At 44.0% G+C, this 17,922-nt stretch overlaps 2 protein-coding genes across 2 annotated transcripts; one reads left to right on the top strand and one right to left on the bottom strand.

The window, feature by feature from the left end:
- Window positions 1-36: 36 nt before the first annotated feature.
- On the bottom strand, window positions 37-17,795 carry LOC135498630 (probable glutamate receptor). The gene is made up of 8 exons (XM_064789000.1): window positions 17,781-17,795; window positions 16,853-16,950; window positions 15,815-15,858; window positions 6,597-6,782; window positions 5,897-6,109; window positions 4,852-5,005; window positions 2,950-3,692; window positions 37-1,649 (listed from the first exon to the last, which is right to left on the bottom strand). The coding sequence occupies exons 2-8, from the start codon at window positions 16,905-16,907 to the stop codon at window positions 1,602-1,604; spliced, it is 1,443 nt and encodes a 480-aa protein (XP_064645070.1). The 5' UTR covers window positions 16,908-16,950; window positions 17,781-17,795; the 3' UTR covers window positions 37-1,601.
- LOC135499179 (golgin subfamily A member 6-like protein 22) lies at window positions 8,184-13,511 on the top strand. The gene is made up of 7 exons (XM_064789845.1): window positions 8,184-8,208; window positions 8,682-8,746; window positions 8,977-9,051; window positions 9,395-12,067; window positions 12,355-12,468; window positions 12,676-12,774; window positions 13,140-13,511. The coding sequence occupies exons 1-7, from the start codon at window positions 8,184-8,186 to the stop codon at window positions 13,509-13,511; spliced, it is 3,423 nt and encodes a 1,140-aa protein (XP_064645915.1).
- Window positions 17,796-17,922: the final 127 nt, after the last annotated feature.

The raw sequence follows: 17,922 nt of genomic DNA, 5'->3' as shown, positions 1-17,922 counted from the left end.
TATGTCATATCCAGATAGACGAAAAGACACAACATATGAATTTCCTTCAACCTTTATTGGGACCATCCATTACTAATGTCCTTCCTTTCCATCTCTGTGAACTACTTCTGCGTTGAATAGTATATGCACTAACTGCAAACTACTTCTTGGACACGGTAAAACTGATTTTATCTCGTCACAAATTGCATCGTCGCCAACGTGACAATAGTGAGGTTAAACTATCCCCTCATTGCGAGAACCAATTCACCGTGAATCAGTGGGTCACGTTCCCTTTCCCGTGATCAGATATCAAGATTTAATCCATACTTGGATACAGATGTTACAATGTTAGGCTCAGTCCTTATTCCTGACCAGTAAGTATATTATCATTGTGCATGAATGCGATCAGAATACCTATTTATGTAGCCAAAGAGGCTTGAAAGGGGAATCATGCGTTCAGTGATACGTGTCGACCGTTGATTCGTTACCTGATGGTCGACACAACACTGACCGCACCTCGAGAAAAATCGCCTAGCGGATTCGTCACCACAGAGGCTGTTCGGTTACGATGTGCAGCTCCCGCCTAAGCCCGGCATTGACCATTCAAGACTCTTGCAATCCTTTTAAGTTCAAGTTTTAAACCTATTTCCGCATTGGCGGGTTTGCGTTCCTCTCTCGTCTATTAAGCATGCTTATATACATGGAGTCCAATGGACACGGAAAGGGTATTTTCAAAGTGGCCTCTGGGGAATGGAATCTGCGTGGATGCGAACATATACTTATCAGTACTTTGGGTCGAATAAGCAAAGACTTGTTCAGTACAATATAGAAATGGGTTTCGCATTATTTCCCCGCGACCAAGAGCCACCAATGACTGACGTTTTTTCAAGGGGGGGGGGCAGTGCTCGAACCTATTCTAACATGAACCCCCCCCCCCCCCCCACACACACACACTTTCTAGGAGATTGCCATCTAACTTTTGATCCCCTTTCTCGGCCGGGGACTTCTTGCGCGCACACATTTCTTTCAACTCATTTTCATAAGTCTCCGTTTTCATTCTGAAAACAAGGTAAAATCAGTAACCTTGTCACACTTTTTAATGAAAAAGCAGCCCTTTTGACGAGTTGCAAGAAATCTCTCTAAAAAAGTACCCCTTTTTTCGTTTTCTCGGGAATTAACACCCTAGTTTCAACCCAAAGACCCCTTTCCCATGAAAATTGGTACGCGCACGCGGCCCCCTAATGTATCTGACTGGGGGCAGGCTTGACACTAATGGATTGCTTTGGTCCAGTTGTATATATGAAATTTCAAATTGTTTGATAAAAATAAGATATAAACTAAACTAAACTGGTACGACTGAATTAAAAAATACGATTCTGCGAATTAATCAGTTCTCCATACCACATATAGTATGTCTATTTGATCATTATACTTTTTTTTTTGGCGAATATGTACTTTTTTCATATAATCATAATCAGGCAGTGCTTTCACTGACTGCTGCATGATAAGGATGAAATTATGCCAAATATTCAAATGAACAATGGTCCCTCATATCAGCATTCATTCCAATGAGCGCATGCGACCTGAGATGGTGCTATTAGTTCAATACGTCCTCGTGGAAGCTAGGCTCTCTCATTCTCGTCACAACCGGTAAACGGAACTCCTGGCGACTGCAAAAGAAGAGACAATGATGGGTAAGTACCGTATGACTTTTCACACAAAGCTAGGGCCTTATAAAGGCCTACGCCGTTCGTTAAAAAATTGAAATGAGTAATTAAATTTGAAAATTGAAATTGTGTAGACAGATACAGAAATACAAATACGATAAATACAAAGTTTCAGTAAAGTTCACTTAGATTGTTATCAATGAATTATCACGAGTTGAAGTTGGGCAGTTTTGCGCCACGCATGGGTATAGAGCGACCTTAACAAGTGGCCACGGTTATTGTTAGACAGCATGTCAAAAAATCGTATGTCACTGCAAAAGGGTAGGCCTACACAGTTCGTTAAAAAATTGAATTTGAATATTCTCAATTGCAAAAAAATACGAATATTAACTATGAATTTCTGCATTGCCAGTGTTACGAATAATAAATATGACTTTCTGCATTGTGCCCCAAATGGTAGGGTATTTTGTATGTTTCTATCGAGAGGATCGTTTCCTTTTACGTCCAAAAGGGTTGCCATGGGCGTCAACGATCGATATGATCCGCGATGGTTCTCGAGCTTGATAAGGAGGAGTCCCATCCCCGCGTTGCTTTCCGAGACAAGTGCGGATTGGTTGGATGTTCTTGGATCTGTCTTGCATTGGTTTGGTTTTCCCCGTTATAGGACAGGAATTCTGATATATTACAGGAGCCCACTCCCTCTTCACACACTCTTCTTATTCGGAGTGGAAAGTGCACGGATTTAATAAACTTTCTCTTAGTCTGTCATTGGTGTCTTCTCCTTACTTTCGGGCAGATTATTAAAATGTCAAGTTGTGGTAAATACATGGCTGGGATGGATCACAGTGGAATTAATTCTCAATCTCTGGTTGATACTAAATCTTCAGACTCCGGCCATCACAGAAATGTGCTTTTTGATAATATATTTAAGAAAATGTGGTCTCACTGGTCAGTTTAGAAATGGTATTTTGACAGGGCCATATCAATGCGCGAGTGACGATTTGATGGATATGCTGTACGGAAATCATTTCTTCTCAGGCGATCGGTATTGGAATGTTGTGAAACGTTATTATGCTATTGGCAAAGGGTTCTTCTTGACAAATATGAATTTTTGTGCGGATTGATTGGTCCTAGATGTACTTTTTCAACCAAAACAATTGCCGTTGTGTAAACAGATACCAATGCTGTCAATACTATCAGCAGTGACTGCTGATACTGAACACTACGGCTTTGTGTGTAACAGCACTTCTATTTTCCATGAGCACCAGTGACTACGATGGTGGCATACCATTCATTTGCTTACCTTGTCATAATGCTTGAAGACGAGGATCTCTCCTACACAGACAAGAGCCGTGATGATCAAGCCTATGAGGAGGAAGACAAGGGGCCCGCCGAACGCCTGAAGCGCCAAACCACTCGTCTTGGTGAAGCGGTCCGCCTGAAGCGTGTTCCCGCTGTGGGAGCCGGCCTTGATCCTCGTAGCGCGACAGCGGGCTGGCGACTTAACACGCCACCAAATCCACCTCATTCGCTCGATAGCCCCATCCTCTGACAACTCCAGAATAGCTTGGTCGATTTCATGTCTGAGTTCATCATTCTTCTTCATGGCGAATGCGTAGTGCCTCCTGGCAAATTCTTCGCCTAGTTGAGTCAGCTCGCAATCTCTGTATACGACATAATTCGCCATGGTGGTTTCCATAAGGAAAGCGACTCCCTCACTCTTCACACGTTCTATACCTTGTTTAGTGCTGTTCGCGAAGCCATTCTTCACCATCTTTTGATATATTCGCGTATAAAATGCGCTGCGCGTGTTCTTGATGTAGGCGTAGGTGGATCCGCCGCGAAGAGTGATTATGGGAGGCTTATCCGTATTATAAAATGAGTAGAGTCCCTTGACCGTCATGTCTGCTCCGCTCTGTGTGTTGAGGACAAGGTTCGGGTTCCTCACCATAAGAGCTATGTAGCTACCCAGAGTAAGTATGATGAAGAACATCCAGAAGACAGCAAGTACCCTTCCTGCTATGGAGAGGGGACGCTTGGAATAACCTGGAATTATATGGAAAGATAACAGTTATCTTTTATACCTACCCCATGCACATTGGCCGCGGCCGTCCAAAGAGAATTTAGATGAATGGCGTGACGCACTGGACTGGAAGAAAGACCAGTGACCTGATCCGCCTCGCCGAGGACAGTAACTTGTGGTGTCGCTTAACGTCGCCCCAATGGCGCCATGGCTGCGGGGCATGATATAGTGGTGGTTTTTAATAATGGAAGACTCCAGATTTTAGATTAAGGTATTTAGATTAAGCCGATTCGCACCTGGATCTGAAGTCCCATTGTTCTACAGTCTTATCAAAGGGCCATCGGGGCAAATCTTGATACCATCGACCCCCACGAAACGGCTTTCATGGAGCTCGATACATGGGGGTCGATAGGCCTACACCAACAGGGGTACAGGTAATGTACAGGTCACGCACCTGTAATAAAGTTTCAAGCCGTTTTCCACTGAAAATCACCTGGTACTTTCTACATGCTCCGAACTTTTTCCGAGACGTTCCAAGGAGGAACGCATTCACAGCAAATAATACTTATTCTAGCCAGTCAAACAATGTAATCTTTGTTGTGCTTTGTGCATGATAATGTCAGGGATCGGGGTCTGAAGTTAGTGGCAGTATCTAAAACCACATACCACATACCCACATACCCACATACCCACATGCCATTTTTTTCCAGATGGGGCAATCCAATGACGGTTTAACTATTGTTGAAGGAAATTCTGTCGATCTTTCGACCTTAGAGGGCGCCACCGCCAGAACTTATGTCGATATTTCCACCGGATATGGTACTCTGCCAAATGGGAATATCGTCGGGTATGTGGTATGTGGTATGTGGTATATGGTGTGTGGTGTGTGGTGTGTGGTGTGTGGTATGTGGTGTGTGGTATGTGGTGTGTGGTGTGTGGTACGTGGTTTTAGATACTGCCGAAGTTAGTGGGGTAATTTTGACAGCTTTTTCACCGCACGGGTTAAACGGAGCCTCAAAATCACATAAGAAAGCGAATTGGCCGGAAACTTCATCATTTTCTTCATTTTAAATACACCTAATTCACAATTCAAGAAGAAACATATTTTGAATTGAAATTACCGTTCAATGCATTGATCTCATTCTGGACTGTCTAATACATGTGCGTGACCGACATACTTACCCTGGAGGACGAGCATACTGTAGGAGAACCAGAGACTCTCTTTGACACCAAACTGGTCATTGGTCTCTTCTGAATCCTTAATCTCACCCCTCTGTATCCGTTGCCTCCACTCGTACGGATTAAACAGGTTCAGTAGAATGAAGCCAAGGCTAACCTGCAAAAACAAAGGTTCAGCAGCATGAAACCAAGGCCAGTTGGAGCAAATAGGTCCGATCAGCAGAATGAACCAAGGTTAACCTGAAAAAACAAAGGTTCAGCAGCATGAAACCAAGGCCAGCCTTGAAAACAAAAATCAGCAAAATGAAACCAATGCCAGCCTTGAAAACAAAAATCAGCAAAATGAAACCAATGCCAGCCTTGAAAACAAAAATCAGCAAAATGAAACCAATGCCAGCCTTGAAAACAAAAATCAGCAAAATGATACCAATGCCAGCCTTGAAAACAAAAATCAGCAAAATGAAACCAATGCCAGCCTTGAAAACAAAAATCAGCAAAATGATACCAATGCCAGCCTTGAAAACAAAAATCAGCAAAATGAAACCAATGCCAGCCTTGAAAACAAAAATCAGCAAAATGAAACCAATGCCAGCCTTGAAAACAAAAATCAGCAAAATGAAACCAATGCCAGCCTTGAAAACAAAAATCAGCAAAATGAAACCAATGCCAAACTTGAAAAAAACAAAGGTTCAGCAAAACGAAACCAAGGCCAGCCTAGAAAACAATGTTCAGCAGAATCGGACCAAGGCTAACCTAGCATAACATAGCATTGTGCTGTGTTACATAACAATCATGTTCTCTGTACTCTCTTTGAACTGACCTCTTAATATGTAAAAGAGAGTATACGAGTATATACTTATGTACATTTGAACCTCTCTATTTAGAACATCCTCGGGACTGACAAGTGAATAGAAAGATGTCCTGATTACAGAGGTCGAATTGAATAGAAAAAAAATCAGTCCAAATCTACTGTCCGCAGTTAATAGGGAGTGTGTTCTTGATAGCGAGGTGTCGCCTATGGGAGGATGGGAATTTCCATTTTACTTACCGTTAGGAAGGAGACGATGATGAGCATCCACACCCCAGCGCTGAATGGCGTGAGGAAGTAATTCAGGCCAAACATAGCTTCTGTTGCCGTGCCAAAGATGTCTTTCCTTCTCATGAGGACCGAGAGGCTGTTGGCCAGGAAAGGGAACGAGTAATCGATGTGGGCCCTCCGCAGACTGGTCATGGTTAGAGCCGCCGCCGCTAGGTCGGCCTCCTGGAACAAATCAAAGATACTTATAATGTTAGTAATTTCACGTTGTTCAGATTGTCGGCCAGAAAATGATTGAGTCCCATCTGCAGCATCTGGAGCAAGTTGCGGCGGCGACGGAGAGGGAAATTCAAAAAAGTGGGAGGAAAAACTTCGACACAAGACGAGACGAAAAAGGTCAATGTTGGTCTATTTACCCCGAAGTTTATAGTCTGGGAGCCAACTGCATTTTTTTCTAACCTTGCAGTGTTGTATTAAGTTTTTTTTACTGTTGATTTTGGTAGCTGAGGGTCTCTACTTTCAAAAACTGCTTGATGACATATTGTCACCCTTGAGCAATTTGAGGAATTCAAGTTCACTGGTATACTGGTATCAAGTCGAATCATCTGTAGATTCCAGCCTTGCCTTTACATGGATATTTTTCATGATAGAATATTCCTGTCAAAAAACGGGTTTTATTATTAAATTCTTTTTGAGGGATGCATGAACTTACTCCTCTCTTGATCTCGCCGATCATGCCACTCCATGTTTTGCCGTCAGGTGAGGGAGAGCCGTACTTCCCATCCTTCACCAGCTTCAGCGTGTATGTGCAGCCTATCTTCTCCACGACTCGGTCCAGGAGGTCAACAATGAACCCCTCGAATTTTTCATTTTCACCTTGTTGCAGGAAGGGTTCATGCTTAAAGAATAAGAAAAGCAGAAATCTTTCAATATTTGTGCACAAATAAGACCAGTTGCTGCTCTGTCCCAACGTTATGGTTGACAATTTGCGATATATGCCTTCTGTGCACTCCGAGAAAGGTTTTTCAGCTTCCGAAAACCTTTAATGTTTTTCAGCCAACATAAATATGCACCTCGAGGTTTCTCGTCTAGATGAAAAACCATTTAAAGTTTTTCACCACTAGGAACCGGACCCTTCCTTTTACCGAAAAAACTCCAAGGGCATTCGTGTTGGCAGAAAAACATTTAAAGGGTTTTTAAAACTCAATAACATTTATTTCTAAGAGTCTGTGGGACTTGTAATTTGTCAGCTGCCATTTTAAATTTCCGGAGGTATTTCCTCGTAGCCATACTGAGATTCAGATGTGTTCACTCCTTCGTCATGACAAAACCCAGAGAAAAAGCATGTTTTCGGTCCATATAAACTCAATATGTGTGTGCTACATCATGTTCGTTTCTATCAGAAGTAAAAAAACTTAAACTGGGAAATACTGAATGTACTGATCAAAATGATACCAAAAATTACCAGAAAATTCTCCCAAAAATGTATTTTTTTAGGCATTGAATTGGCATGATCGAATTTTGTAAACGCTGTTCCCAGTCTATCGTAAAGATGTATAGTTATGTATATATATATCTTTCATCGCTCAGTCATGTGTGGAACGAGGCTAGGGGTCAAAACGACTAATGAACTCAATACAACAGCCAAAATATCCAATTTATCAATACCATCATCTCCATTCGCGCAAGCACACAGTATTTCGAAAAAGGCTGAGCTACAAGAGACCAGCCATCCGCACACAGCGAGCGTTATTCGTGGCGCAACCAACTGGGTCCCTGTGCCAAATACTATTCGTCTGTGTGCGGCTAGAATAAACGTGATCCATTTCTCGTGAAGACCTCCTCCTTATCCAGACATGTTACCTTGTGATTGATCTGAAAAGCATACGCCTGGCCATCCGCCCAGAGAATCACAGTCATGCAGCCGCTCGCACGCAGGCAGAGCACGGCACATATTAGGTAGGACGCCATGCAGACATGAACTCCGCCGGTCAGTGTGGTTAGTTTCCCCTACTGTGAAAAAGTATTTCTGTCATCGCTCGATGAAGAGGTGGTGTTCCCTCCTCACGACGTGCTGATAAACAGAAACCAACGCAAGGTGACGCGAGTCCCGGCTCTGGTTATGACGTCACAACAACGTCGTAGCGCTGGCCAATGAAATGCGCGCAACGCCCCATGGTTACCAGACCAAAATTTCGTGCTTTTTTAAAAGTCGCAATTTTCTATTTCGCTCTTATAATTTCGTGTTTATTGACGTTTACGGTTCTATATGAACATAAAAATATCCAAGATTTACAAGATGCAGCTAAAAGCTGCTTCTGCAGGTAAGAAAATCAGCAAACTTTTGTTAGTTTACGAAGTTTTACCCGTTTTTAGTTGCTCTTAATTTGCTCTTAACCCCGTGTCGCTACGCTACCCTCTCTCATCCACGACTCTAGCGACATTTTGAAATTTGTTTGGCCGTCAGCCGAGCCGACTCTCGAATGACACATCGCGTCCACACCGGTATCAGAAGAAAGAAGGTCGTCGGCAGCACTATCGATCCCGAAATCAGGAGTCAGCCTGCGAAAGGGAAGCTGGGCTATCCTCCTCAAAATCAGCCCATATCACAGGCCCCAAACTTGCATCGTAAGAGAAATCGACATTTGACCCCGCCAATCCCGAATTATCCAGCACAGGAAGGGTTAAGAGATGTTGGAAAAGTCTTGCGTGCTCTGAGTTTGGATCTTGGGATCGGGGGGGGGGGACTCCTTAACCTGGAGGATGTTTGCAATGTTCTTTCTATTTCGAATTTCAGATTCTGGTATTCGTGTGGCCGATTACAGCCGGCAAAATGACACAGTGTTTACACTCAGTGCAGAGGTAAGTTACTTCTCTTATCTGAAGTCATTTGATATGGAGTTACTTCGTTATATACACCCAGGGACCGATCGCAATGTTGGTGAGTGTGGCCGGTGACTCAACGACGTTTTTAATACTTTGCAGAAAATACCTTCATTTCATTTCGATATTTCGGTGTCTGTTTGAAATTTGCATTGGATAAATGGCCTCCTGCAATTCCTTTTTTTATAATGTGCGTACTTTGATTCCAGAACAAACACTGGAAGAGGAAGTTTGTTGATGAGCTTGCGCTCAGGAGGGAGGAAGAGACATTCAGGAAGAATGAGGTAAACTGATTACGAACGATCGGCCCGCATGTTACGGCCAACTCGGCTGCGTCCCGTCCATTGTGAGACGCGAATGAGATAGCAAATTTTGATGTGGATATGTGAGGGTCGGGGGTCGGAGAACACTTGCTTTCCCCTACCACTCAAGTGAGACTGTGATATGGATTTTTCCTTGACAAAGTTTAGGTTCTTGTTCATTAACACTCCAAGCAGACATAATATTCAAGCACATTCTCTCTGTCAGTATCCATGTTGTCACTCCACCGTACATTATGCACAGCAGAAGGATAGATTCATTGATGGTTATACATGTATATTTAGATGCATTTTCTATCTTCCACAGTTGATGAGTCTTCACGCAGATATCGCTGCAGTTGAAGAAAAGGCAAAAACCGACCAGACAGAATGGCGCTTGAGGGAGTTCGTTAGAAGCCAAGAATTCAATCAGGCTGAAGAGGACTTTCGAAACAAGCAAGAGGAATTAACAACCAAGTTGACAGATATGAAGTTTAAGCATGGTTTAGATATCTTCAGCTTAGAAGAGAGGTTTAGAAAGGAGGTTAAAGAGATTCGGAATACTTGTGACAGGATTGAGCAAGAACGGCAGGAAGAGAGGGCCGAGTCCGAAGCTAGGATGAAGGCGCAGTTGGATGAGGCTCGCTCCAAGTCAGAACGGCTGACGGCCATGGTTAGTAAGTTGAAAGAAGAGAGAGAAGTTGATAAGATGATAGCAAAGATGGCAGACTCGAACTACATTGACATTAACAAGTTTAGAGAGAAGGAGGCAGAGTATGACAGGCTGCAGGAGAGATTTGTTAAGTTGGGGAAGGAGAAAGAGAGAGTTGTGCTGGAGGCGAAGAAAAGAGAAGAACGGCTGGTGAAGGAGTTTCAGGCGAAAGAAGCTGAGATGTTGAGCGACGCTGATGAGAGGAGGAAGAGTGTCTTGAAGGAGAGGAGAGAGGCAGCAGCGAAAGAAAGGCGAGTGGTGCGAGAAGCGAATAGTCGCGTCGAGGAAGCGAGGGCGGAGGGTGAGAAAGTAGTTGCAGAGTTGAAGAGAGTGAGCGAGCAGGTTCAGTCGGACATGAGGGAGGAGTTCGAGGAACGGGCCAGATCGTTGAGGGGCGAGTTCGGAAAGCAAGGAATGCGATTACTGAAAGCATCAAGAGAGCGAGAGGACCACTTGAGGGCCGAGCTTGCCAAGGAGGAAGAGTTGAGGAGATCAGTTGAAGAGGATGCCACGAAGAAGATTGAGGAGTACCAGGATCTGGTGCGAGAGATGGATCATTTGTCTGAGTGTTTGAGCATGGAAAAGGCAGGACGTGTAGAGGACAGAGGTGTTGCTTCGAGAGAGAAAGCAGATCTTGACAGCCTGATTGAGCGACAAGGAGAAGAATTTCAGAAGTTGAGGGTGAAATGCATAGAACAGGGGACGAGGCATGAACAGGAATGCCGTGAGCTAGAGTCTGCTTGGGAGGAGGAGAGAGACGCCTGGGCTGAGAAATATGACAGCATGAACGCAGAACTGGAGCTGACGAAGATGGCCTACGATATGGAACTAGAAAGTGAGCAAGAGAAGCGACTTGAGGAGAAGTCAAGTTCGTTTGAGAAGATTGAGCAGTTCAGGGAGGCGATCGAAGAGTACAATGTGTTGTTTGAGGAGTTGAAGAGCAACCACGAGCAGGAGCACAGTCAACTGAAGGGCACCTTTGAGAGGAGATTGGAAGAAGAGGAAACACGGCACGAGGGATTCCTGGCAGAGTTAAAAACACAGTGGCACGACTTTGAAAAGAGCGTGGAGAACGTGATCGATCGTTGCGAGGGACTTGAAAGAGAAGTGGCGGTGTTGCAGAGGAAGAGTGAGTGGCAGACGATTGGTACCGACTGCTGGGTGGCCATCATGAAGAGACATCACAAGGCTGACTTGGATGATATGAGATGCAGACTGGAGAGCTGCGAGGGTGAGCTGAGTGTTGCAAAGAACAGAAGCACGGTTCTATTGAAGAGTATTGAAAAACAGGAAGCAGCAGACGCAGCGCGGAGAAACAACCACAAGGCAGAGGTTGAGCAGCTGACCCGCCGGCTTGAGACATCAGAAAGTGAGCAAAGTGTGGCAAACGCCAGGGCAAGCTTCTACTTGGAAAAGTTGAGACGAACCGAACAGGCTCTCAATGATACCTATACGGTCCATCAGGATATTCTGAACGAAGCTGATAAAAAGGTTATGGAGCTGAGTCGAGAATATGAGGAAGAGTTCGCGGAACTGGACGATCAATTTGTGAAGCAAGTTGAAGACTTCGCCCAGGAGGAAGAGAGACTTCGACAGAGTGAGACGGACCTGGAGTCGAGGAAGAGAGATGTGATGCAGAGGGAGAGGTCGTTAGATGCTCGTGAAAAGAACTTGCAAGAAAGGAATGTGATGATGATGAATGGATTAGCGGACCTTTCCAAGCAAGACACGAAATTGAAAAATATGCAGGAGGAGTTGAAACACGAGGAGGTGAATGTCTTAAGGATGAAGGAAGACTTAGTGACGGAAAAAGGTATAATGGACGCCAGAGTAGCAGAGATAAAGACGGAGACTGACCGACTGCAGGACATGGAGATTGATATGGTGGAGAGAGAGAAGGAAGCAAGACGGAGCTTGGAGAGTGCCCAGAAGGTTCCAGACCGTCTGCCAATTGACCGAAGTCTCGGTGAGCTGACTGACACAAAAGAGCAACTAGTGGCATTGAAGAAGCAGCTGACAGAGCAGGAGTGGTACTTCCTGGCGCGGGAAGGTGAGTTCCAGGAGGCTAAGGTCGAGGTCAACCGGTACAGGAAGATGGAGGAGAAGATGAAGTTGTTGGAGCTCGAGCTGCAGGAGAAGACGACTCGGCTGCAGGGGATGGAGGTCGCCGTGAGAGTCAAGGAGGCTAAAATCGATAGTACGATGTTGGAGGTCGATGGTATTCGACAGACTCTCAGGATGGATAGGCGATATACAGCTAGGAGGAACAGGGGCTGTCAAGCAACGCAGGTAAGAACTTGCATGTATAATGACACGTATTGCCGATGTTGCCTCTAAGTTCTAATTCCTAAACGTAAGGGAACCAGTTAGGCACTGAATATACAACAACACACTTTTTCTTATTTTGAAGATATGTAATCTAATCTTATGGTTGTAAAATCATGTGTCTATATTGGAAGTAGACCTATGTGATTTCATATCATATGAAAATACCACAGGCATATTCCTTCTCGTAGTTTTACTCATCTCAAACTATCATGCGGGTCTGCACCTTTTCTATCTCACCTGCTTTCTAGGAGAATATAGTGGCCGATCTGGAGGCGGTAAATGGCACGAGCGTGCAGTGTGGAGATGAGGCGAGTGAAGAACAAAACCATACGACGAATACTGACGAAATCAACAACGATACCGTAAGTGAATGATAACTTTGGTAGCACGTGGCTTCTTATTTCACAATAGCGAGTTCAAGATTCCCACGTAAACACTAACGTAAAGGTCACAACTAGTTATTACCCAATTGTATGGCTGGGTAGGTTCCAGTCAACAGCCGGGATCAAATATGCAAGACTCTCTGTAATCACCCCGGCCTTACTAGTAATCGGTTCCTTTTTCTTTAGAAAATGCCAAACGAGGATGAGAAATCATTTCAAGAGATGAAGAGCAGATGCAAGGTGGTCATACATTACAATCTTGAGGAGGACGCTCACGTGGAGGAGGTAGGTCTAACCGCCAACACAACGAACCGAGTAACAGAAAATACTCTAATCTAGCGATGATGACATGGGTACAAATCGAGTATTGTCCTAAAGTTAAAAAGTTGTTTTTCAGAACGTTGACCACAATGTTCAAGCATCTCCCCTGATTATGGTCATTGAGTTTTGACTTGGTGAAACAGCTGGCCATGCCTCCAGCAAACTATTTGCCAACAATACGGTTTCGGAGAAAACTCTACACAGAGTTATCACAACAGAATTGGGACTGAGCTGCCCTTTCATATTTGACTCAGTGTATCGCTGGTGTACGTGACGTAGGTTTTTCCTTCTACAGTATACCACATGAAACTTGTGACTATTTCTTACAGGAATCAGATACAAAAGCTGTCGGATTACAGAAACACTACCCTTCGGTGATGGACCAGGTCTACCAAGGACCCCAGTCTCCACATCAAAGATACCGTATGGCACACCCGAATTTCCATCACGGACCACCTCCTCAGAACTTCTGCCGTCCACCGCCACCTGGTTACCATCCAATGCGACCACACCTATCTGGGAGACCACATCCTCGCATGGGACCACCTCCACCGTACGGACCACGACCGCACGGTCCTGGCTATGGACCACCTCATCCGCACGGACCTCGGCCGGGATTTTACAGACCTTATGGCCCGTACGGACAGCCGCCGCACAACGGCGCCAGGAGACAGCATCCTGTAAGGGAGGACCAGCGCTAGCGAGTCAAGGAGTAACTCTTAAAATTCAGCAGCAAAAAAACATTTAAAAAAATTAGCGATAATTTGCTCATCTTATCTTAGATGAGATGTATATACTAGCATGTGTTGATGTAAATATATGTGTATAAACGTTATCGTATCGTTCTTTCGTTTAATATGTTCCCGCCGAAGAAACTATTATGAGAACAAATCACGACATGCCAAGCATGGCAGGAATTGTACAATCGTGAGGTACCAGGAGGCCCGACACATGACGTAATCACTTATTGTTTATAGACCAGATGTCACAACCAGCTGTGAGACGCCCAGAACAACATACTACATCAAATCGTCGCTCGGTGTATAACGGTTTGGTGTCTTGACCGACTCGACGTTCGTCTTTGATTCGAGGGATTCGAATCCCTCTGGTCAGTGCGAGTACTACGTCGTTGTGGCTAGGAGCTGTGCCCCAGTCTTAAAATATACCATTGACAACAAAAGCAGTCCGTTTCGTCATCCTGGTCGTCTTTCCTTATGGACAGGACGAGGCCGGCCCACTCTGCCCGGAGTGAGACTTTTAAATACCACGGCACACTGCCAATCTTGGTAACCGGCCAGGTCCACCTGTTTTGAAGAGTTCATCACCAATTTGCGAGTCCGACCATCATGGCCGAGTTCAGGAAAACATGGGTTCGATTTATTTCCAGCAGATGTCATTCTTCATGCTAACCATTATTTGCTTCAGAATTTGAAAATAGGTAAATTTGAGCATTTCGAGACAAAGTCAATCGATTTGCAAAACTGCTTGGGTGGGTGGAAAATATGGAAACAGAAATAGAAAATGATACCTCTCTGTCGGTATTGATTGTTTCACCAAAACCATTCGGGTGGAGCTAAAATGATTGGATGGATTAAGTGTCGTGGATATTTTAGCTCCACCCTCGCGGTTTTGTTGAGACGACCAATACATCAAGTTCGGTATTTCGTCATAAGATATTGAGCCAGCAGCCAGTCCATCAGACGTGCAAATCTAGATCACGCCACTTTGAGAATAAGGCCATTGAGCAGCACTCATAGCTACTAAATTTCAACCGAAATTAGGTCAATCTACGGAATTCCAGTAGCCCGAATTCAGCACTACCAAGATGAAGCTGAGCACGTGTTTCTAGGTTAAGTTCGATTGCAATGGACTAAAGTCAGCACTTGAACTTCTTCTATTTTTTAAAGCTTTTTGACTGCTTCCATATTTGCAACAAACGAAACGGTTTTTATTCCGTGACCATGACCGCTGTATTCAACACGATGCTTCATAGGCGCATAGTGCATTTACACTGCAATGCGCAGTTCATTCTAAATCCATATGTTTAAGATAGTTTAAAAGATACTGTACAGAATGAATTGGACTTTATACACATGTATTATAATTGGAGCTGCCTGAAATCTGGTATCATAGTGTTTTTCAAATAGATCTGACCAAAGGTATATTTTATTGGCTGACCTCTTGTCACTATTAAACTGTAATGGTGTGATCACAAATAGTAATGTAACACAGCCCTGGGCAGCCGGTGAATAGGAAGTGACTATTTGGCAAGCCCGGCTTACCAAACAGCGACTTTTTTTGTCCTGAATGGAGAGCCGAACTCATTAATATTCATAAATGCCCAAGGGCTCATTAATATTCATAAGTTAGTAATGCGCTGGAGAGGCTCAAGTAAGTGAGGCTGGAAAGGGAGAAGGGAAAAAATGGCGGAGCCCTCGCCACCTTTGCCGATTTCGTAAGTAGAAAAGTTGCGCGTGGGGGCTTCGTATGGCTCTTTTGAAGATTTGGAGAAAGCTCTTCATGAATATCAAGAGACAAGCTTCTCTGTTCACATTTCGCTTCAGAGGAATTTGGTTACTCCAAAGGAAAAACCGCAGTAACAGACCATTTTCAGATCAATACGCCATTATGCATATTCATGAGTAGGCGTGGTTTATTCATCGGCTTGCCAAACAGGAAAGAAATTTTGCTCTGTTTGGCAAGCCCGGCTGGCCGAACAGGGTGGTTTTTTAGTGCTGTTTGGCAAGCGCCTCTCAAAACAGGACAAAAAAAGATGCCTGTTCGGCGAGCGGCTTGCCAAATAGACCCGGCCAATAGTTCATTGGCTTTAGTTGGGAGAGTGAAAGAGCATGTTCGGCGAACGTTGAGCGGAGGATATATTGGTATTGTGCAACACCACTATATTTTGGTAAACATGTTCCGGAACACTCCTGAGTTCAACTAAGTACCTTTGGCCAGAACGATATGAAAAACACCATGCAGGATGCGCTTTGCGATGACTTACCAGAATTGTGGTTACGATCAGATTGGTTTTGTTCCTAGTTTGACCTAGGAGAAAAAAAGGATGGTTAACACAGTAATCACTATAGAAAGCCTCGTCCAGCTCAGTCAAAGCTGGCCTATCGCACAATGTGAAATCAGCTGCAACCTCCTCGAGAATCTCCCTCCTCTCCGAGTTGTGGCCAACCACCTCTTTGGGAGAATCAAGACTCTAACCGAATTGTCAACAAAGTCCTCGGACCCTTTTATATTCCTTACTGTAGCAAGGCTGCCATGGCACTCAGGAAGCCATGATCAGGCTTTTTCAAACCATGTTGCAACTCTTACTTCAGCATTGGAATTGAGCTGTTTGAGTTGAAATGTATTTTAACTTCGACGAGGAAGCAGGTTTTTTTAAATAAACATGTAGGCCTTTGAAGTTGGGTAAAACTTCGAAATAAAGCCAAATAGATTTTTGAGGCTCGTCATCTTCAGAATCAATAAGTTGGAAAGATCGACTCAGAAACGTCCACTCCGTCAAAGGCGCACGATGTACAAGTTTTGGATCACAGGTGTTTGAAGTTGAGCGTCCGAGTCGAAAATGGTGCAACATGCATGTCCGCGGCCCCATTAATGTTTGGTCTTCAAAACGTCCAACTTCTCAGCATGTGGCCAGTTTAGTCAGCTACACGTCGATCTTTTTTTGCCAGATAAAACTGCATTTGAGAGATCGAGGCCATTTTTGCAAGCATTGTGATCACTCTGTCTGGCAAGAGACATGTGCAGTAACCTTGGAGTGTAAGGGTTAAACCCCCTGTAGTGTGAAGGCCTATGATGGTCATCACTTTTCGGTCGATTTGATGTATTGTCAAATGTTTTTCCCCATGGTTGATATTCCTCGATCATGCATGCACTCAAAAATCGCTTAAAACCGGTAGGCCTACAGCGCGCGCTTGGCAAATTCGCCAATATCTATACACAAACAGAATTTTCATATTCAAACTTTTTCAAACAATCCCTTGCTGCTAAAATCCCGGAAAATATAAAAGTACGAGTTTCTTACCTTGGGCTGATCCACACGCAGCTAGCAGAGCCAAGATGCAGACTATGGTCGCCATGATGACTTCAGCCTCCGTCGAAAGCTTCTACACTTCAGGCCAACTATAGTTGTAATACATGATGTTTAGGACAAAAAGCTACAAATTAAGGTCACGTAAAATTGGTGGAGGCTGAACTACTAAACTGGTTACAGGTAATCTAATATCACATCTTATCTGCACACGAGTTCACGACAACAGAAGATGTAGATTTTCCCCGAGTAACATTAAATTGAAGCATAGACCTAAATCTGAGATTGCCAATGTTGATCATCATCAGCTTGGCCTGAGTTCATCTAGGCCCTAAAGCTTTCAGAATCGTGAGGATATGCCCCCCCCCCCCCCGACCTACTCATTTCTAATTCCATAGATACATACCAGATAAAACTTTCAAAATTCCCTCATCCCTGTAAAATGAACACAGGCCTAAGGTCTATTGGTTCACAACTGTGATCCTTATTTTTGCCTCTGAATTTTATTTTCTTCGTCGATTTTTTCCTTGAAATCTATCACTACAGGTCTTATTATTTTTCATAGCCTAGCTAAATTTATATGCAGTTTTGTCTCCCGTCAGATTTATTTGTTATAAATCGCTAGTTTTTTGAGAAAAGGTATTTTTGTGGTCATTTATCCGTTTATTTCGTGGATATTTTGGGTGATGTCCGTTTACTCGATGACTGCTTGTTTAAAATCAAATAAAAGGTTTTTAATGTATTTGATATGAATCAATATTACCATTTGTTGAGAGTGGGGTTGTCGTTGGATGTGGACTGTTGAACAGTTATAGCGGAATGACAAAAATATGTCCAAATTGTTGAGAGTATATTCACTTCATGAATTAGAGCCTTTCCCTTTGAGAATGCCGAATTGTAAAATAGAACGTGATTGACAAACCTGGAGTTTTCCGACAGACTAGCTGTCTCTTTTGTTTCCAGCATCACTCCGACAGGGTATCATGGCAACATGCCTAGGACTCGCCGGCCCGAGTCGTCTCCAAGAACCTCCGAAAGGGCGCCATTACACCACGATAATCCGA

This window comes from Lineus longissimus, chromosome 14, assembly GCF_910592395.1.
Source record: "Lineus longissimus chromosome 14, tnLinLong1.2, whole genome shotgun sequence".
Lineage (NCBI taxonomy): Eukaryota > Metazoa > Nemertea > Pilidiophora > Heteronemertea > Lineidae > Lineus > Lineus longissimus.
This window is presented reverse-complemented; position numbering and strand designations above follow the sequence as displayed.